The 21,823-nt window shown below is 49.3% G+C and overlaps 1 protein-coding gene and 2 long non-coding RNA genes across 4 annotated transcripts; 1 reads left to right on the top strand and 2 right to left on the bottom strand.

Annotated features, from left to right (window-relative positions):
* The first annotated feature begins 359 nt into the window (after positions 1–359).
* On the top strand, positions 360–3,460 carry LOC115334468 (interleukin-5-like). The gene is made up of 4 exons (XM_029998607.1): positions 360–485; positions 652–684; positions 2,889–3,023; positions 3,368–3,460. Exons 1-4 carry the CDS (start codon positions 360–362, stop codon positions 3,458–3,460), a joined length of 387 nt encoding a protein of 128 aa, XP_029854467.1.
* A 6,678-nt stretch (positions 3,461–10,138) lies between these two features.
* LOC121232533 lies at positions 10,139–11,984 on the bottom strand. Of its 2 annotated transcripts, XR_005931149.1 has the most exons (4): positions 11,695–11,984; positions 11,451–11,580; positions 10,952–11,056; positions 10,139–10,508 (listed from the first exon to the last, which is right to left on the bottom strand). It is a non-coding gene; the product is annotated as an uncharacterized LOC121232533 (long non-coding RNA). The 2 variants fall into 2 exon arrangements; XR_005931148.1 differs by having other exon boundaries at positions 11,451–11,984.
* Positions 11,985–12,359: 375 nt separating this feature from the next.
* Positions 12,360–16,518, bottom strand: LOC115334070. The gene is made up of 3 exons (XR_003921031.2): positions 16,153–16,518; positions 15,101–15,134; positions 12,360–13,070 (listed from the first exon to the last, which is right to left on the bottom strand). It is a non-coding gene; the product is annotated as an uncharacterized LOC115334070 (long non-coding RNA).
* Positions 16,519–21,823: the final 5,305 nt, after the last annotated feature.

The raw sequence follows: 21,823 nt of genomic DNA, 5'->3' as shown, positions 1-21,823 counted from the left end.
GCCTATCAGAAGATTGCATGCTGTTATCAGAGAAGCTCCGATTTCTAGAGAAGTGCCGTGGAGACAGCAACTGCTTTGTCATGTTTTTGGTCATTTTATGTTTTACTGATTTTAAAATTGAAAGGCCACATCCTTAGAAGTTTATTACCTACTTCTGTGGAAATGCTGATTGGGTAAGGAGTGTGCTCCAAGGTTAAACAAATTTACTGGAACCTTATCTTCCAGAAAGTCTCAACAAATGGCCTTTTTTCTATCAGTTTCAAAAGTCAACCTAACCTGTTATTTCCTTCTAGAGAGACCATAAAATGGTAGAGGACTGGTCCAGAAGCACTTACAGGTTCTCCGAGCACATCAGGAGGATGAAGATCCATCTCTACATTCTTTTGCTGGCTGCAAGCATCTCTGCTGCTCCCCAGATGAGCAACATGGCTGAATTACAGATATTATTACAGCAAATGTGTGAGTCAATGACAAAGGACATTTGGGTAAGTTCAATTTCCACTTTTCTAATCTAAAATTTGATATACTGAATCCTCTTGTTCTTGAATATTTAACTTTTTTGAAAGTAAAAAAACGTATTTATGTGACTTTTTATTAGTGCTAATGAAGATGATATTTGAAAGACTTAATTAATATATTATTATTTTTCAGAATCTGAGGATTGAAACTCCAGACAATATAGATGTAAGTAAAACTCCTTTTTTTAAAATAAAATTAACTTTTTCATAAATTTAGTCATTGGAAATTGAGATAGTTTTAAAATTGTTATCTCCTAAAATACTCTATTTGTATTTAAGAGCAAACAAGTACTTTAAATGTAGCTATTGTAAGATATAAAAGTCATTAAAGATATAAAATGTTATTGTAAGATATAAAATGTTATTAAAAACAATCAAATGTTGAGTCAAAGAAAAATATGCTATGATACAAAAGTAGCCAAGGACAGCAATTATTCTTGTTCTATGTTCTTGTAAAACAACTGCAGAACACACACATGTAGAGTGATTTTCTGAATCAGCTTTTTAAACGAAGGACAGTTAAAAAGGGAAGAACAAACTCATTCACATTCCTTGCCCGTCCATCTGCAAAAATACTTCTTTTTAGTCTACTTTTAGAAATGGCTTTTTATACCTTTACCATCAGTAAGGGGATTAAATAGTTGTATTACCACATCTTGTCTGAAGGATGGTGTTAATGCCCCAGGGAACAAGACACCGGCTACCGTGTGTCTATGAATGAGGTCTGTCTTAGAGATCAAATTCCCCTTCATGCATCTGCCATCTTCTTTTGCATCTCAAATAAATTTCTGCCGTTCCCTCTCAGCCTAAAGGCTCTTTTCTTTGCGAGCTGACTTTAAAGAACTTCCTCTTGATGCGGACGCTGCTTTTTTTCTGCTGTGCATCAACTGGAAACTTGGTTTCAACATGAGATCACAGCCTAGCACAGAGCTCGTTAGATAATATCATGGCCAGATGGCTATTTGTGCGAATGCAATCTGAGTCATTAATTTATTGAAGGAGCACAATCATTCATATTTGTGCCATAAGCCAGCTGCAGGACGGTGGGGTTTTTTTGGTGGCAAATCCAGCCCATTCCTTGTAAATCAGGTGTGAAGTTTCCAGCGCTGTCACTTCTCTCTGGATCCTGTCTGGAAGAGCTCTCTTCCCAGGCTGGGGCTTGGGCTGGGTTTAACCCTGAGGTTTTAATAAGGAAAACAGACCCAGAATCAGCGGTGCCAAATGCCGACAGCTCGCTCGTCCCTTTGCCTGCCGAGGTCCCCGGCGGTGCCACTGCAGCCCAGCAGTGGGGAGAAGAGCTGCTTCGCTTCCACCTGTGCTTCGGATAGAGAGGACGGAGAATTTCCCAGTGTCTCTGCGTTTGTCGTTCATCAGTGGCAGGAGCGAGCAGCTTCCCAAGCAAGGTCGTGGGAAAAATGGTCTTCCTTGTCATACAGCATCCAGGAATGACTAACAGGAGACCACGTGTTGGTCCAGAACATCATGGGCGTGATGCTGGCCTTCGGCAGCTGTCCGCATTTGCTCTGATCTTCGCTGATTAGCTTTTGCTTCATTTTTCATCACTTTCTTCTCCCATAACAGTTCAATCTGTTCCTGCTGCTGACGGTCATGTCCTCTCCTTCCTTCCTTCTCCGTACGTTTAGCTGATCTCTTCCAAAACAACCCCGCGCTGGCAAGTGCAACCATCATCACTCTTTGCTCTGCTTCCACCGCCTGTCCCCTCTAACCCTTCGGGCCGCCTTGCCCGGACCGTCAGGTCTCGGAGACAAATGCCAGCTACTGCTCTGTGGAAGAGGACCAGCGTGCCCGGTGCGTGGCTGCCCTTGGGACGGGACAAGGCAAACAGGGCTGTGAGATGAGAGGGTCACCGCTGTCCCCACCTCTCCTGGCATGCAGATGTCAGCTGTCGCAGAGGTTAACGTTTGGAGTAGTTTCAAGTTCATTTATTTTCTTCCTCTCATGTTCAGAGAGCTGTAACTTCTGCGGCCAAAAGCATCTCGCATCCAAACTGAAGATGTAAACCAGAATTATCAGCTGTCACGAGCAGATGGAAGAAATCAAACTGGTGTTCAGATAGCTGCAGAGCAGATAGGACTAAGTCTTTAGATAATTATATAGTCTTCTGGACATTACAAAACGTACGCTAGCAGAAACTATCATCTGCCAGCTTTCTGCCCGCAGAGTGAATAAATGTGCACATCAGTTGAGCATGTTTGCCTAAGTCATTTGCAAATACAAGCCCAAAAGTCAGTAACGATTTATTTGCCACCCAGGCAGCTGGGTTTAACTCAAGATCATTTTTTAATAAACTTACTGTAGTTCGTGGTTACAAATTCTTGTATCTCAGTTTTGCTATTTCTTCCATCTTAGGATGTGAATTGTATCAGCACAATCTTCGAAGGAACGGAACAGCTGAAAACTAATCCAGCTATGAAAAAATTCAGTGTTTTTTTCCAAAAATTTGAAAGGCTGAAGCAATTACTCACACCAAGCCTGGCAAAAGAGGTAGGAATTTGTTTCCTGTCTAACAGAGATCATACAGCAGAGATGTGATAAAATGTGATCCATAATTCATGACTAATCCCTTATGTCTACAAGAGAGAGAATAATTTTTGTACTCACTTGTGTTGAGTACATGGAAGGAGAAATCCTGGCATTATTTCACATGTCTACCCTTCCCTTGTTCTAGTCTTCAGCTTGACCGACCTCTAAAATGAGGATTCATGTGTGTCAGCATATTTAAGATTTAAGGAAAATTGTATCATTTATAAAATGATTTTTATAAAGATAAAAAGCTCTACATAATGGTTAAGTATTACATAATTTCTTTTTCTTAATTAACTTTTCAGGGGAAATGTGATACAGAAAGAAAGAATGCAACAATATTTCTAGAAAAACTGATGACATTCATCCGAAAAGTATCAAAAACTGCAAGAGCATAGAGTTGTAAGTTTCTAGAATGGCTGTAAATCTAAACGAGCAGTAAAATGTTTATTTATTTTAAAAGTACTCCTCTGTGTTAAAACCTGGCAGGGCATATCTTCAGTTTCAGTGGTACTGTACTGGTTCGTGTTTGGCATGTAATCTCTGAAAGTATTGACGGCAAAATGCCATTCGTAGTTCTAGATTAAAATTTAAATGCTTGATAAAGCAAATCATGCAGGGGATTATGGAAGGACATGACTAGGCATAAAACTTTTGTGTTTCTCATGAGAAGGTCAAGTTAATTTCTGAACAGTCACAGCGAGACTTGACATAGATGGATGCGACCAAAAGCAGCTGGTTCACACTATGCACCTTATCCAACCATCGCCGTGGGTTTCACACGCTGTGCCATAAACACTGAGTGATATATCGATATGTGCTATGAATATATTTCCTTTGCCTTTCTTTAAGACCGGGGTGGACCAGTGTTGGGGGGGACGGCATGCGCTCTAGCAATACCTGTTGTGAATCTGGTAACTTTTCAGGTTTAAGGTCAACTTTCTGCTGGAAAGTTTTGCTGGTATCACATAACCTCAGCAGAATGGGTATTATTCTTGAAAACATGTCTAGAAGTGCAAGAACCCACGTATAGACCATTAAACCAGTACACAACTGCTGCTGCTGAAATAGGTAATTTTACTCAGGGAACTGGTATGGCTATACCGGGAAAATCTCAATGTTGTGATATCCATCTACAGTAAAGAGGATTAATTAATACAATTATACCAGCAAAACTTACCTAGTACAGAGCTAGCTTTGCCACTGCTTTGAAGCCAGATGAGTATGAACTGCAAAAGTCATATTCACGCAATATTCCACCTCTTAAACTCTGCCTGAGCTTCACTATATATATGTATATGGCTTATCAGCAAGGAGTACAAGAACGTTGCGCTCATGCATACGGGATCATCTTGATTTAGTATGCTTAGCACTCTGCCTAGAATCCTTCACAAGCACTGAGAAACACAGTCTGAGATTTTCCCCTACCTGCAGCTTTGGTACATCAGTGTAAATTTGGCAACTAAAGATTTATAAGGATCTGGGCATATGCCACTTAGAGAATTAATGTTTTTTCTAAAGCTAATGGTGATGATAGGAGTGTTTAGATCTGTATGAATTTATTTCTATGGTGTCAATTAAATTATATTACATTTTATAGATATATGTATTTTGGAGAAAATATTTATTCTGTATTTTTACTACTTTTAATAAAGTGAATAAATATTTGTCTCTGCCTTTTCTTCCCCACAAATTTCTTCCAAGCTATTTTCACACTTGAGCAAATCTAGTTAAAATCTCTGATTGTCAAGGGAATTAGATCCTTGAGGTGAGTGAGCAAGTGTGTTGCTAGAAGCTGTTTCTAACGATGCACAAATTAAAAACCAGAGAGACCATTAAGGTGTGCACCTCTGGCAGAGCTGAGCTTTCACGTTTGGTTTTACCTTAACAGAGCTATTGAGGAGCCTGGGATAGAACATGGGCTGATGGGCCACGGACACCTAAGTGGCTGGTCATAGAAAAGCTTACTGGTCTCTCTCCCTCCTTTTCAACAATTAAAATAGAAAGGGAGAGAATCCAAGTGACAGTCTAACTGTACAACCTGCTCCAGGTGGTGGCAATGTCTGAGGCTCGAAGCTGAACAGTTTTTCAGTGCTTATTCTCAGATGCAGATACCTGCCAGCATCTGAACAAGCATCCTATGAACTGATTGTCTGGCTTAGCCTGAGTAACTCCAAGCAATGGGGATAAACACGCTGCAAACAGAGGAAGAAACAGCTGGGGATGTTCCTAATCGAAAATAAAGACCTTCAAAATAAATAAGCAAGAGAAATAACAGCCCTTGCCATTCACAAATAAACATTTGCAAAGAAAGTGCCTTTGGTGGAGAATGTTTTCACCCTCCTCCTGGAAGCTGGAGGCTGCCACGACGAGAGCATCCCCAGAGCTGTCCTGATCCCCACCTCTGGAGCCCCCGGCTAAGCAGAACCCCCCCAAAGACCAAAACGCCGTAGCAGACCTCTATTGCTCTCATAGCTCAAAACGAAATCCCAATCTGCATAACCCCCAGATGATAGCCCTGCACTTTGCAGCCTGCCTATTAAAAATACTAGAAATAGGATGTTGTAATGAAGAACATGTAATAAAGCAGAGAATGCAGAAGCTCAATGCTGGCTGAAGGTTCCTGCTGTGCTAAGTGTACGTCATCCAGAACATGGGCAGATCTCCCAAACCCTACCGAGGGTTTTAGACACCCAGCTACAATCAGCACTCCAAGCAGGCAGGGAAAAATAATACCAATTAGAAATGATTGGGGTGTGGGGGGGCTGAGAATCAGAAGATATTTGCCAGCATTTCAGTCTGAACTGGGATAAGACAAAAATCTCTAAATATTTTACATGAATGAAAACTAAGGAAAGATCTGATTCAAAGGGTCAGCAGTGTGCCTTGCAGGCTGAGCTCCACTCTCCTGCACAACAAATCCCACCAGACCCCAGAGGGCCCTCCATCAGCATTTTAGCACTTTCTGTGCCCTGCTTCTGGTTTTCCCCCTTTGCCCCGCTCCGGAGCAGGCGGCGGGGTTGGTCCAGGGCAGGCAGCCAGCACCACAGGCTCGCTGTGCTCTCCAGCGTTATAGCTGGGATGCCCATGGTACAAGGATCTGCATTTCTTTCTTTCATTTTGGGCTGTGTCCAGTCCAGGGCATGAGCTCCCATTGCTGGCTGTCCCTGGGGAGCCTGCGGGTGCTGAAAAATAATTTATCCCCCCGCTTTTTTTTTTTTTTTTGCAAATTATTCCTTAGTCTCTTTTAGCTTGCACAATGGTGATTTTGCCTTTTTTCTGCCAGATGACTGCCTGGATGCCATCTGGAGACAGTTTCAGCCTTCTGAAGAAGCTTTCTAGCTTTGAGTGTTGTCCCCTGCCCTGCTGTATAGTTTTTCTGGATTTCTTTCACATTTTCTCAAGATATTTTGCTAGACAAGCACTTGCATACTGACTTCAAAATACATGTTGTCAAACAGCTTCCTGACCACCTGCAAAAGTTTGGCCACAAACAGATAAAAGAAATGTTTCTGATACTTGTATTAGAAGTTATCAGCTCCTAGAAGGCACAGTTGGTTGGAGAATCTTAAACATCAAAACAGGCTTTACAGAATACCTGAAATTGGGGGAATCTTTGGCACATTCATCCTCCTTCAGCTCTGCAGACGGGACAAAGCCACTCCAAAATTTCCAACCAAAGCAGGTTTCTCACAGAACACACCTGCAGGCTTGTGGCTTGTAGGGTGGGTCTGTCCTTAACTGCAGCCCTAAAATCCCTCTTAGGTGGCACCTCAGATTAGTAGAACCAGCAATTTCACCCCTGCAAGAGCAGCTACAAACCTAGTTAGCAGCTATTACAGTCGTGGGCGATGCATCTCATCCCAGAAAACCCTTGTGTCAGGTGCCTCAAATAAACTTGCCTCTTGTGTTCGTTTCTGCTTCTCAATCAGAATAAAACCAGATTGTATAATATCTTAAAAAAAAACCCCAAAACTTTCTGTGAACCTGAAATCTAGTTTTCATTTTCAGCGCAGACTCCCTAATTCTTACAAGCTATTTCTGAGCTTGGGGCAGCAAAAAATGGTCAGGTACTCACAGGGGCAATCCCATCCGCTGCTGCAGGTTGGTTTGCAAAACAGCCTGAAATACAACAAACAGCCAGAATCCCAACTCTGGCAGAGCGCGGAGGAGGCAGGACACCAATAATACCATCACTCCATAACACTGGTGCCAGATATATTTAAAATCCTGATATTACCCTGGTATTGGTCTATCTTCATGCCAAATTTAATTCATCACTGCAAGAAAGGCTTTGATTTCATCCAGAGAACGCAAAAGCAGAACTCCAGACATGTTCAGGCTGCCTTATCAATAGGTTTCCTCTAGCACCCTGGATGATGCTTGCATTTTTTGCTATAAATATCCCAGTGTAAATTAATTCCTTAAAAAGAGTTTTAAATATAGGAGAAAGGAATGAGAAGCAAATTGAGAAGAGATTTTTGGTGAGAGAGGTGGTTTCCTCTGGTGTCCTTCTAACCACAGAAAAAGCTTCTTGCAAAACTTACCAATCTTGACATTGTAAAAAAAGAAGCTGAGCAACTGAGCAAGGCACTTGTAGTCATGGTGTTCCCAAGTGTTTGATTTCATTTGTTCTGAGTTCCTGGGTCAGACATGTCCTGATACAACCTGTCAGCGTTGCTACTTCTTTTTCGGGTGCATCCCCAGAGACCCTCGCTGAAGCACAAGCAGAATCCTGTGGTACCAGAAAAAATACACAGAACTAAAACATGCTTTTGTCACATCAGTACTGATTTTCCCACTGTTTTCAAGTGTTGTCATCCAACTTTTATGAAAGAAAAATAGTTTTTTCACAGTACAGCTCCATACGATGGGGGGAGCAGGCACAGTTGCTGGTATAACAAGGGTTAAATCAGCAAAATTATTATTTATAAATTAGTTGTGCAGACATTGATCTGTAAGACTTTTTACTCTCCCTGCCTGCAATCCAGTCTCCAAAACGCAGCAGCCAGGGCAGCCTCCCATAAAGGAGCAGGAGAAGGGCATCCGGGCGGCTGACGGCAGGTGGCAACAGGAGACCAGAAATGCAAGACACATTTGTCATAAGTCCTCGGGTAAGGTTTTGAGCAGGAAAAATCACAGACAGGGATTTCCTTCTGATGGGCACAGAGCCAGTGCTGTTCACGGAAAATGAGTGATGATGCCTGGCTGCCCTCCAGTAAGGACGGGGCTGGGGGACGAGCCTCAGTCTCCGTCCCTGGGGCAAAGCTTTGTGCGGCTCAAAGCATCGCGGGGTGCCCGCTGCCCGTCCTTGGCGGGGACCCCCCACCCGACTGCACCCCAGGGTGATCCCCTTCTGAAGCAGCACCGGCTGCCCGCCAGGTCAGCCCTTCCCAGGCTTGCCTGCGTGAGACGTGACTCCAAAACACGTCTCCCTCTCCCCCGCTGCCTCTCGGAAGCCAGCCTTTTCCCTGAGACGGGCTTTGAAGTACAAGCCAGCTACTGAAGGTACAGAAGACTCAGAACCAGACCCTCCGACCCTGCCTCTCCTCCTGCCCTGGCAATCCCCGTGCCCCGCTGCAGGCTGTACCCAGGGTCAGAGCGTCGCCATACAAACCCACGGACGCCAGCACCTGCGAGCAAACGCCGCTGTCTTGAACTGCTTCTCCAGTTTCGGCAGCACGCCTTCCCCTCGACACCTCCTGCCCCGCAGACCGAATCCAAGGCTCTCTCCCCCTCCCAGGTCTGGCTTGGGCTTCACATGGCTGCTGTGCTCCGCCCTGGGCTGCCGTGCCCCCCGTATCCAGAGCTGTGACCCCTCCGTATAACCGGGGGGACGGTGCTGGCCCCAGCACTCAGCCCCACGCTGGGTTTGCTGGGAGGTGCGGGGCCCCTTCCCAGGGACCCAGGGCATTGAACCAACCTCAAGGCACCTGGCAACCCACGATATCCCTGGGACATGACGGATAAACATCATCCCCTGGCAGCTGGAGCGATGCCAGGCATGAGCCTCATCCAGCAGGCAAAGGTTTTGCTTTCCAGCAGGACCTGTCATATGGATGCAACCACTTGGCACCTCAGGGAAGGGGCTGGAAGAGGCTGCCGGCACTCCCGGCCACCGGCTCATCCGTGCATAGGAATCCTCAGGTATCCTGGACTCTCTGGGAAAGACGGGAGTTGGGAGGCTGTGTGCTGGCACCCCGGGCACGAGTTGAACAGGAACAGCCCCCGCGGGCACAGCCACACCAGAGCCAGCCCCTTCCCACGGGTGTTCGTTTTCCGTCTCCGCAGCCAACACGGGTGCAGAGACACACGCACGGCTCCTGGACGGTGTCGGGGGGGTCAGGGCTGATGGCGAGCTGGGGTCCTCCGGCCACCACCCGGCACGCAGAGGGTGGCCAAGCAAACAACCGGGGTCAACCACCCACCCAGGAGGGTCGGACCGGACACCTGCGTGGGACGTGTCAGGAGAGAAAACCGTCAATGCTGAAACAGGAACACGTGCGTGCTGGGCTGTCAAAGCCACGCGTTCCCCGGAGCTCACCAAAACCCTTCCAAAGTGTTTCAGTAGTGCAAATGCCTGCTGACACCCAACGACAAACCTTCAAGCGCTTTGCAGTAGGGTACACCGACCGGCACGCTCGTACCGAGATGGGAAAGGTGGGACCACGGCACATCCCGCCGCACACGGCTCCTCCGGGAGCTGCCGGGTCCCGCGCCTCGTCCCGCGCCCTCACGAAGCGGCAGCACCGGCCAGCCCGGCACGGGACAGCCACGGGCCAAGCCAAGGCAGGGCTGGGCTTCGATCCCACAAAGGCATTTCTGAAGAGCTGAACCGCGTCAAAAAGCGACAGATCGGCAGAACGAGAAGGCGGCGCTGCTGCAGCCTCGAAAAGCAAAAGGCAACCGGTTTCTAAGCAGTACTCCAAAGGATGTATAGAAAGCCCAGCAAAATGTCAAGCACAGCACAAGAAAACCTCCAAAAGAAGCTCCTAATGACACCGGCTCTTTTAATATCTTTTTTTTTTTTCATATTTTTATTATTTTCCATATTATTTTTTATTATCACTGAATGAGATAATGTTCAAAGATCCGACTGCACTGAATGCTATGCCAGCACAGGAGACTGTTCTTGCCACATTTTCACATAGCTATCATGCTTATTTTTCTTCCTGCTACCTCTTATTCAACTATCTCTTCCTGTAACACAGGTAAACACTATTATAGCCCTGCCCCTGACTGCAGGCGGAGGAACAAACCTGCAGGGAGCTCCAAGCAGAAGCCGGCAGAGCGCTGGGATGCACTGGCTCGGTCTCTCCAGCTCCGGCCGCTGGACCACTCCTGCCTCCGTGACCAAGTGTTCTCATCACAGCGGGCTGAGATGGTCCTCGGCGGGATGCCTTGGCATGTCCTGAGGGCTCAGCCCAGCAGTTTTCTGTGTTAGAACTAAGAAGGAAAGGTAAAGGAAGAAAAAATCGAAATGTCTTCCCTCATTTACTTACATTTTCATTCTATGAAAGAATGATGCTGTGGTGCTCCTTTAATGCAATGACCCCATTTCACAGCGATTCTGATTTCTTAGAGGACCCAAAGTCCCGTTCGCGTTCAGCACATCACCACAGCAATCACTGCCCCCCCCCAGCCCGCCCAGTGCCCACACTGCCGGGCCAAAACTGCGGCAGCTCCGGAGGAGGACAGTCCTGGTGGGATGCGAGCCACCGGCTTCATCCCTATGAACCTTTTGCCTCAAGTGTAACTGGAGCAGGAAGGACGTGTCAGCCAAAAATATAAAGTCATTGACTAGAAAACAAGTGGGCTTTAGCATAACAAGTATAACCCCTCGGTACAGCCGTGGCATAAAAGTTAAATATACACATACGAATCCTTACTGTAAAGATCCTGGGTCAGATTTCACTGGGTTCGGTGTGCGTGCTTCCGAAGGGCTGGAAAGGTGGAGAGAAGGAAGGGCCTGACCTGCCTGCGGCTCTACAAGGCTGTGGAAAATACCACGGGAATGACAAGAAATGAGAGTGCAAAGAACTGAAAAGGTCGTGATAAAACTACCTGCGACAAAGAAACCAAACCACTCTCCATCACTCACACGAGTCAAGCAGGACAAGTTCAGTAGCACCAAAATAAAGGAACTTTTTTACTTTAAAGCAGCCAGTAGCTGTGCCTGGAAAGCAGCCCGCTAGTCATTCTGCCCCCAAATACCCCCTCAGCTACCTGCCCCCCCAATCCACCTGGATCCTTTTTCAGATGTAAGCAGTTCCAGCTGTATTTTAAATATTAACTTTGACTTTATATAGAAAGTTCAAAATAATCAATCTCTCCCAGCATGCCCAGGAAAAATCAGCATATACTTAATGAAAAACAACATTCTTTTACCTTAATTAACCTTTTAATGGTTTACTTTTATGCTTTAATTCACCCTGGTAAGCGTAGTATTATTCATTTCCAGAGAGCAATTTGATATTTCTTCTTCTTCTTCTTATCATCATCATTATTATGACTTCTGCTGCAAATACAGAAGCGGTCTATAAAATCACGATTTCAGAAGCCCTGTGTGGCTTGGAGAGGGCAGAGAGGGGTCGGTTGACCACAGACTCTTCCAACAGGGACCCGGGCTCACCGAACACCGCTCGCCCCCACCGGGCAGCGTACCTGCGCTGCCGTCTCTGCCTGACGCCAGAGCAGGAACGTCCCTTCTCGCCTCTCCATCGCGTCTCCATCCAGCTCAGTCCTGCCCAGCTAACTCACGGGCAAAGGGGGCTGTGAGCCCCAGGCAAGACTGGTCTGGTTTAACCCCAGCTGGTAACTAAGCATCACGCAGCTGCTCGCTCACTCCCGCCCCACCCAGTGGGACGGGGGAGAGAAGTGGGAAAAAAAAAAAGTAAAACTCGTGGGTTGAGATAAGAACAGTTTAATAGAACAGAAAGGAAGAAAATAATAATGATAATAATAACAATAATAAAAGGATTAGAATATACAAAACAAGTGATGCACAATGCAATTTCTCACCACCCACCGACTGGTGCCCAGTTAGTTCCTGAGCCATCCCCCCAGGCCAACTCCCCCCAGTTTATATACTGGGCATGACATCCCATGATACGGAATACCCCTTTGGCCAGTTTGGGTCAGCTGTCCTGGCTGTGCCCCCTCCCAACTCCTTGTCCCCTCCAGCCTTCTTGCTGGCTGGGCAGGAGAAGCTGAAAAATCCTTGACTTGGTCTAAACACTGCTGAGCAACAACTGAAAACATCAGCGTGTCATCAACGTTCTTCTCACACCAACCCCAAAACACAACACTATACTAACCACTTAGAAAATTAACTCTATCCCAGCCGAAACCAGGGCAAAGACCTACGTTCTTCAGCGGTGGCAACCTCAGCCGTCAGCCCTTGCTCGGGAGCCTCCGTCCCCTCCTCGCCGTCGCAGGACGGCCCCGCAAAGGGCCGATGGAGAAAGCAGCTCCATGGCGGGTCAAGCACGGCGGCCGAACCCGCCCGGAGGTCCGCTGGCGTTTTGCAGAAGTCGTGCTCCTCACCGCTCCTTCCAGAACACAATTAACCGGCAAAAGTCAAACCTCCGGGACGTGCCCTGTGGGTATCGCGGCATCGGGACATGACCCACGAGGAGCTGTCCCATCTCCGGAGAGCATCTCCAGCAAAATCAGTCTGACGGTGCCGGGAGGGGTTTCTGGGGAAGCCGGAGCACGGCAGATATCCCGGCGCAGCGGGGTGCCGGCCATTCGGAGGAGGTAGGACGGGGGTGTTGGAGTCAAAGGCCACAACCCTCACACGCCGACTCCGTCTATAAATGTTTTTCCCAGCATCTATTTTTCTGGGAACTCACAAGACCCCCAGCCCCGTGGCGTCGCTCTGGTCACAAAGCTTCTTGCGGAGGAACAAGTGAAAAGGTTCAAGGTTTTTTTGGCGCATCTCCCGGCCGGGGGGTGGGGGGGGCATGCACTGGTGCCTTCGCTTCCTTTCAACCTGTAACTTCACCTCTGAAATAAAGACAGATTTGTGAGTAAATCAGAGACTTGAGGGAAGGAGCCAGCTTGCTCGGGAGCGGAAGGCTGGGGGGGCACGGGGGGGGGTCATTCCTCCGTTCTGGCGGTGGGGGCTCGGGGGGGGGGGGGGGGGGTTTTGGGGTTGTTTTGGGTTTTGGGGTTTTTTTTTGGCTGGCCCCGGGGGGCAGGGGATGGAGACGGTGCCGGTGTGTCCCCCCCCCCGGGGGTTGGGGGGTGAGGGGTGTCACCGCACCAGCATCCAGGTGCCTGGGGGGGGGGGGGGGGGGGGGTTTCCCGGGGCGGGCGGGTTTTCCCGGTGGGGCGGCTGGAATTCCCGCCGCATTCCTGCCCCTGACTCACGGCCGGGCACGGGCTTCCCCCGGGCCCCCCCCCGGTGTCCCCCCCCCCCCCCCCCCCCGGGGTGGGACGCCCCCCCGCGGCCGCGCGCGGCACCGCCGATTCCCGGAAGCGTCTCGCGCCGCCCGCGCCGCTCCTCCTGCGGGAAACCGAAACTCGGGGGGGGGGAAACGGGACGGGACCGGGCACCGGCTGCTCTCGCGCTGAGGGCGCCGTCTGGGGAGGAAATACCTCCGTAAATCGAGTGAGGGGCGGACAGACGGCAGAGCCACAGCCCCCCCCCCCCCAAAAAAAAAAAAAAAACCAAAGAGGAAAAAAGAATAGGCAAACAAGGAGGGGGGGGGGGGAAAGGGGGCAAAGGAAAAAGGGCAAACAAGGGGAAAAACGGGCAAAAGGAAAAGGGCAAACAAAGGGAAAAGCGGGCAAAAAAAGAGGGGCAAACAAGGGGAAAAAAGGGCAAAAAAAAAGGGGGGGCTAACGAGGGGAAAACCGGGCAAAAACCAGGGGCAAACAAGGGGAAAAAAGGGCAGAAGAAAAAAAAGGGCAGAAGAAAAAAAAAGGAGAAAAAAGTCAGGGAAAAAACGGCAGGAAAAAAAGGGGGCAGAAGAAGAAAAAAAGGCAGAAGAAGAAAAAAGGCAGAAGAAGAAAAAAAGGCAGAAGAAGAAAAAAAGGCAGAAGAAGAAAAAAGGGCAGGAAAAAAAGGGGGCAGAAGAAAAAAAAGGGGGCAGAAGAAAAAAAAGGGGGCAGAAGAAAAAAAAGGGGGCAGGGGAAAAAAAAAGGCAGGGGAAAAAAAAAGGCAGGGGAAAAAAAAAGGCAGGGGGAAAAAAAAAGGCAGGGGGAAAAAAAAAGGGGGCAACTTCTCCGTTCTTCCCCCCCAAAAGTCAGCGATTCTGTGGGGAAACCCAGCAGGGAGCCACGTGCTCCCCGCAGCAAGCAGGGGACAGCTGCCCCGCACGGCCACCGGCTCGGGTGGCAAACGCGGGCCGGGCGTTCTCTGTCCGGCCGTCCCGAAAGGAGGCGAAGGCGGCGGGACGGCCTCGCTCGCTCCGAGATCTCAGCCACAGGAGGCGAGTCGGTGGGCCAGGGGTCTCCTTCGGGGCATCGGAGGATGTTAAAAAATAATAAGACAAGAAATCTGCGCTTCTTTCAGAAGAAATCGCACCCCCGGGAGTGGAAGGTGACAGGTTTGGACAGGGGAGCCGCGTGGGACAGCCGTTCCCTGCAAGGTGTCCCCCCCTCCTGGGAGTCCCTCCCAGCTGGTGTGTGCCACTGGGGGGGTCCCCCATTCCCTGGCGGGGAGGAGGCTGCGAGGGGTCCTTCCCCCTGCTGCGGATCCACCGCTGTCCCTTCAGCAGATGGTCACCCGAACTACGATGAGCTCTCCAGCTGGACGCGTCACTTAGCTTTTCCCTTTTTTTTTTGGGGGGGGGGGGGAGGGAAGACCAGCGCGTACAGCACCCCCTTTCAGAGCACCCAAAAAGCAATGCCCAAAAGCGACAGCCGTGACCGGTCCGAGCCAAGCACAGCAGGAGCGTACCTGCCTCCGTGCGGGGCCGAGGCTGCGCTGCCTGCCGTGCTGAAACGACGCTGAGTATTTTTCAAGCACCAAATTTGACTCTTGCTTATGGAAATAGCATTATTATATCAAATAAGGCCTCTGTTCTTACCTGTGGTCTGTATTTGGACTGAGATGTTTGCAGTCTGCTCCAAGGTTAATAGCCAATACATAATAATAAAAAAATAGGGAATAAGACTCAGATGTTTTAGCGCCTGTTGCTCGCAGCACATTATTTTCACTATTTGCTAGGGTCACCCTACGACGTCCTCGATACCAACCTGGTCCCCTCCCAGTGCCTGGGACCAGGCCTGCCAGCACAACCAGAGCTCCCGTTGTGCCGCGCACCAGCAGAAGCTGCCCCGGCTGAGGCAGCAGGCTGGGCGCGAGCCGCCTTCCCAGCGAATCCTGCCTTGGCTCTCCCGTCCCTTAGCTCCTAACAGCACTAACGTGACAAACCCAACAACGCTTTTCGGCATCTCTAAGAGCTTCCTTTTTGGCAGCCCCTTTGCACGAGGGTGGGATGGAGTATTTCAAACAAAGCAGGGGTTATTGATGTTCTTCCCGAGGCAGAGCCGAGGTGAAACGCTCGCAGGTCACTGTGCTGCGGCTTCCAGATCGAGATGTCTTTTCCCGGAGAGCATCAGTAAGCTCCCAGGGTCTCGCTGCCTCCGTGCCCGCGGGTACCCTGGCACGCTCGAGCTGCCCGGCTCGGCTGGTAGGCAACAGCAGAGCGCAGGCAGGAGCTCTGTGCAGAGGCTGGGCAGGGGGCGGCTCGTGGCCCCAGTAAGCCCCCAGCCCGAGCACTGGGCGAGCTGGACCCTGCCGACACCTGTGATGGGCTGGAGGCACAGCACCACGCCGTGGCGGGCAGCCCCTGGCCGCTGGCTCAGCTGGCCAGTCCTTCCCCTTCCGACAGCTGGGAAGTTTGATGCCTTTTCCGATCAGTCCAGGAAAGAGAAAACCCTCCCAGCCCGGAGCCAGACAAGAAGCACAACCAGCCTTGCCCACAACTGCGCTGCTTGTCCTGCAGGCTGTGGCTCCCTTTGGTTTAACTCCTGCTCTTCAGGGGTCGGTTAGGCAAGGGGGTTCATTCGGACCTATTACCTTCAGACGGATACTCTAAGGGCATATAGAAAGAAAAATCTTTAATACACAACTCACCTGTTTTCTGCTGATACCAGCCCCAGCTGCACTGGTGGGACTTCAGCAGTGTAAAATGAATGGACTCCCCGTTCGACTTCACGTGGGTTAGCTGCCGGGATGCCAGGACCCCCGGGTACCCCAGGCCAGCGTGGCCCCACTGCCGCCCCACGGCTGGGCAGGCAGAGCAGCTCGGGGAGGAAGGCTGCGGCTGCTGGCTCCCGTGCTCCCGTGAGCACCGGGAGAGGACTGAGTCTCTCTGACCTTTGGCAGGGAGGCTCGGGCTGCTGCAGGTCTGCACCCTCGTTAGGTAAACTCGTCACAGCTGCCAGGTGCCTGCCGCTCTCAGGACTTTCCTTTGCAAAGAATTCATGAGAGGTCTGTGTCCTCCTGCAAGGTTGAGAGAAAAGTAAGGAGCAGGGAAAGTCCGGGGACAGAAGTCAAATTCCTGGAATTTCCTTGTTTCCCACCAAAGCAAGCCCAGAATCTGATTTTGGTTTAGTTTAAAAATTCACCGTGCCATCAGTGGAGAGAACTGAATTGATTTCGGGTCCTGAGATAGGTCTTTCCATTTCCAGGAAACCGTAAGCAGCCCATCCCAGGATATATTTGTTTGTAGCCCACAGATCAGAGCACTCGCTAGTATTACCTCATGCCATCTGGGCAGAGTTTCAACATTTATGACATTATTCATTCTCCTGCATGTGCTTCAACCAAACTTCCTTTTTGTAAGAAAGGCATTTATAAGAAATGGAAACAGCTTGCAGCAAGTCCTGAGCTCGCAGAGCTACTGGCTCAGAAGCAGCTATTTTCTTGTTGCTAGCCTTTGCGGGTTTTAAGGGTGATACTCCATCTCTGCTCCTTAAAAGCCTGCTCTGCATTAACCCCTTTCAGCCCAGAGAGCCCACAGGGGGGGCATGCACTGGCATGGTACTGTGACAGTTGTCGGGTACTCGTTGGTGGGCAACCGTGACATTCCCCAGGTGACAGCGAATGCTCCGCACCCATTTTATATGCCCCAGTTAGCTGCTCCAAAAAGAAAGAATTGTTTCTGAGTTTGACGGGGAAAGGGGAGGAAGGCAAGTGGGGGAGAAAACGAGAAAGGGCTTGCGTTAGAGCAGGTTTCCCTTAAAACAGGTAGAAAGGAGGAACAAACGAGAGCAGGGGCTGGAAGGACTGTTGAGCGCTGGTGGGCATGGGAAGGTCACGACGCAGCGATGGAAGGAAGCAGCCAGGGCCGCGAGGAAGCAGATAAGAGGCTCTCTCTCACCATGCTCCCCATCTTCCCCTCCGCAAACCCCCGCTCCATCCTGTGGTTGTTCGCTCCCCCCACCCAAATACTGCCCCGGTGTGCAGGCCTCGGGCTCTGCTCCCTCCCGGGGCTCGCTGCTGGAGGCAGATTTCCGTGGCAGCCCCCGTCCCCATCTCCCCATCGCCGGAGCAGGGATTCCCCGCTGCGGAGCTCCTCCCCTGGTTGGATTCAGAGTCCCAGGGAGGAGGGAAAATCTTCAAAGACCGCCATCAACACTTGGCGTATTGCACAAGCTCTTTCACCCCCAAGGCACCTTAGGGATTTAAAACTCGAGGGTCATCTGCCCTATCCACACCTCCTGTACAGCACCAGCTGAGCGCAGGACCAGTGCATCGGCTGCCGCACGGTACCTGCGCTAAACGAGGTGCTACGGGGTAGCACCATCCTGCTGCACACACACGCGCTCCTGCAGCATCGCCTTCCGTGAGGGAAGGGCAGTCTGCCTCTCGCTCGGCTTGGAAGGGAGCCCTGGGCTGGGAAGTTATCGGAAAGCTGATAGACTCCTATGCTGCTGCTCTGGCATATATGCTTACCTGGAGGTTAATGCAGCTCTGGAGTGAGCAGCCGCTTCTGCATCTATGTTTGCACTGGAGTGTGCTGGTTTTCTCCCCTTCACCCCCCAGCTCCTCAAAAAGTGTTTCTGGATGTTTGGAGCCTCACAAGTTTGCTCGGAGGTAATGCACAGAAGGTCTCATCCCCACTCAAGGGTAATTTTGCAAGGAGCGAGGAAGGAAGAGCATTGCAAAGATAAGGTGGGAAAAGGTGCTCCTTTTGGACTGCCAGAAAAACAACCTGCTCCGAGCAGCCCCGGCACCAGGCTGGGTACCCACGGACGAGAAAGTCTGTGCCGCTTGTCACTAGGAGGAGGCAACCGGGCCTTCAGCTGGAGGCAGCAGGTTTGGCTGGCCAGTACACAACACTGCTGGGTGGAAGCTGCCCATTTCACAGCACACAGGGTTCAATATTAACAATTATTTACTTTATATAGTACGGGAGCGAAGCCATCCTGAGCTGCTTAACCAAGCATAGCAGTGAAGAGGGAACAAAGAACCACGTTAGAGCCTGTATGCCCAGTTCATAACCCTCCCTCCTTGTAGGCTACACCAGGAGCTCTGTAGTTGATGCCACGCAGTTCATGTTTTTTAGCGTTACTTGAAATAGTCTTCCTAGGAGCACCTTATTTCAGGGCACTACTGACTGAAACGGAGATGTGCCTGTTATAGAATAACCTATAACACTTGCTGGAGCGTCAGCTGGGGATTTGATTTGGTTTTAAATAAAAATATTATTAATATTTCCTCTGCATTAGGAAAGCAATCCCAGACTTGGGATCTCCCTGGATCGCATAAATGTGATAAAATATTTTAGGGAATCTGTTTCTCTGTGTCTCAGTTTACCATTAAAACAGGAGAACTGGCAAATCACAGGGGGAATATGAAAAAGCGGGACCATTAGAGGGTGTTCAGAGCCAAAAGGCCAAGCAGGTGTCCAAGATAAGACTGATGCGAAATACAGCTGGAGTGGGGCTACAACTCGGCAGAGCATCAGAGATGTTGGCATTCATGGGAATTCTTGCTGGGTGATAAACTGGGTGGAGCAGAAGGGTTTTATGGCCAAACATTTATTGACTCCTTCAGGTGCGCGGATTATTATTTGTTCATACTTTTATACAAGCACATGTCAAATTTAAGTGCATATTCTTGCTGCTGAAACGATTGTTAGTGTAGTGGTACAAATGGGAGGAAGGAGTCTGTTTTCTAAGGAGAAGGCCTTGTAACCACAGTGTAAGGAGAGCCTCACACACGGTAACGTCAGGGAGAGACAAGTTGTTATTTCCGTGTTTCAGCTGAGAGATAACAAAGAAGCAAACAAACATAAGGCATCCCAGCTTGGGCAGGTCCTGCTCCACAGAAACTTGCTGTGCAGATATGGGACAGAACATACATATAAAGGTCAATGAACTGCTACTGAGGAGGATCTATATGGGTTTAAACCAGAGGAAATAAGTGGAGATTAAGGGCTGGGACTGTTAACCTTCCTTTGTGCATTTCTATTCTAGGTCTATATGTTTGGTGCCTGGTGCCCATTCCTGATGATAATACAGACTAAAAATAGCCCGTAAGGATCATAACAGTGCTGATGTCATATATCAAACAAGTCACTGTTGAAAATGTAGTCATTTAAAGTATTGAAGGTGCATTTAGTGTATGCACATATTGGCCCATCAGACCAGGAAGCTCAGAATTCATTTTTCTCAAAGCTGGCTGAGGGGGGTAAAAACAAACTGTGAAAGGTTGGAGCTTGAAAGGAATAACGGCATGATCTTTTTTGTCAATATTTAGGTTGTATAAGAGGTGTTGTGACTATTTTTGTAGATGACATTTGCACTGGAACCTGAAATACCTTCTGTCATCTCTTTTTCAGGCTACTTTTATGTTACCTGTTATTACTCTAGGTTACTGGACATCTGCCGAGGAGTGAACCTATGCCCCCTCACAGACAATGAACTGTAAATGTCCTAGTGCTGTCCCCACCTTCTCTGGGTACCACTCTCCTTCTTTGATTATTTGTTTCATTTACCTAGTATGTTATATATTTCTCTACACAGAAAGCTCACTGGTGAATGGTGCCTCACCCAGCACAAAGACCTGACTGGAGGATACTACCACAGTATGAAGTGACAAGCAGACAAAAAAATTAGTTTAGAGAAAGCACGGGACACCTACAGGGTGTTTTTCTGCAGTTAAATCCAAGTTTGGGCTTCTTCTTTAATCTTTATGTTAAAAAAAGGAGAAAACTTGGCAGTACAGGCAGGCAGTGTGATAGTGTCCCGCTGCTTGTCTAGGCTGCCCACGCATCTTTCTACCGCTCTCCCAATATACCTTCCTGTTGCGTATGACATCAAACCTGCCTTTAAAGTATTGAAAAGGAAATAACTAAAAATATGCTGATATTCTGCTGGATTGAAAGCACCTTAAAGACATTGGATGCAAATCTAATCTCACTGTCATCCTGATCCAGTGGATTGGAGAGAAATCCCAATGATTTCAGTAGCCTTCTATCATGCCGTCATTTCCCTTCCGCAGCTTCATCCGTGAGCGGTAGGAGAGGACAATACCAGTGGTCACTCTTTATGTCGCCTAACACAGTTATTTCAGATCAGCCCAGCCCGACACACAGCCCAGGTCAGGGGAAGATGGCAGAAAAAAACATTCCCAGGTTTTGCAAAATGCTCGCATTGCCCTTTTGCCATTTACACTGAGAGCAGATGCTAGGCAGTATATCTCTTACTATAAGCTATTGCACAACCTATGGCAAATGTGTGCTGTGAAATCAGAGCGTCTGTAAGTCTTAAACCCCTGCAGCAAAGTGACTGAGACTGTATCTCGGCTGGAAGCTTGATGCGGAAAAGCACTGAAAACAGACTATGTTACAGTTGTAACTAGGTTGAGGAATCCCGTTGACTGCCGAGGCTCTCAAACCAACGACAGAGCAAGTCCAGGCAGTGTCTGTAGTAGTGCTTCTCACCAGAAAAGTGGTCTGCAGAGGCCAGGCGGGGACCTGTGTCACACGCCAGTCCCCTGCCTTAGGTGCCCTGTGATGTGCACAGGAATTGCTCTGGTGACTCCACCGAGCCGTTTCTTCCAGCCATGCACTTAATGAGCATTCAACACTGGAATGCAGCAGCACACTCCTTACATCTACTTGCATCGTTGGGAGGACTCATGCTGACACCGGACAACTCGTTGTGTAATGACCTCTACATGCCAGAAAGCATAAATGCAGAGGAGGTAGTCGGGAGCGTCACTCACAATCTTCAACTATTTTCCTTTTCTCTTGACTTTCTTTCGGCCACCCGTGACTGTTCCTATTACTCCAGGCCCTACCGCATCCTTTCTGCAAGCTGCTAACACTGAGTAAATGAAAATACAGTTTTGGCCCTCACTGTTCGTTAGTCCTGATGTCAACAGCAAAAGCGTTCCCTTTGGAGCCGGAACCAACCCAGAGTCCCGCGGCAGCGCTCAGGGGAACTGGGCTGCTCGGGGGCGGCACCGGGGCCAGTTCCTCCACACTCCGCAGCAAGTTGAGTGGAAGCAGCCCGACCGCTGGCTGAGCTCCCACCCGACTCAAAAGAGCCTCACCTAGACCCTGCATTTCATGCACTTCCTTTCCAGATTTATGAGGGTTGCTATGGGCTGGCAGAAAGTTTGGGACTCTACGTGGTGGGATTACCGTGCTGCCCCCGGCTGCCCGGGATGTGCGTGAACAGCAGCTGCGCAGGGGGAGCACGGGCTGGGGCTGAGCCCCTCGGTGCGGCAGGGCCTGGATCCCTCTGTGGGGACGAGGGCTGGATCCCTCAGTGGGATGGGGCCTGGATCC

This window comes from Aquila chrysaetos, chromosome 22 (assembly GCF_900496995.4).
Source record: "Aquila chrysaetos chrysaetos chromosome 22, bAquChr1.4, whole genome shotgun sequence".
NCBI classification, from domain to species: domain Eukaryota; kingdom Metazoa; phylum Chordata; class Aves; order Accipitriformes; family Accipitridae; genus Aquila; species Aquila chrysaetos.
The sequence above is the reverse complement of the archived record's forward strand: the minus strand, read 5'-3'. Positions and strand labels throughout refer to the sequence as shown.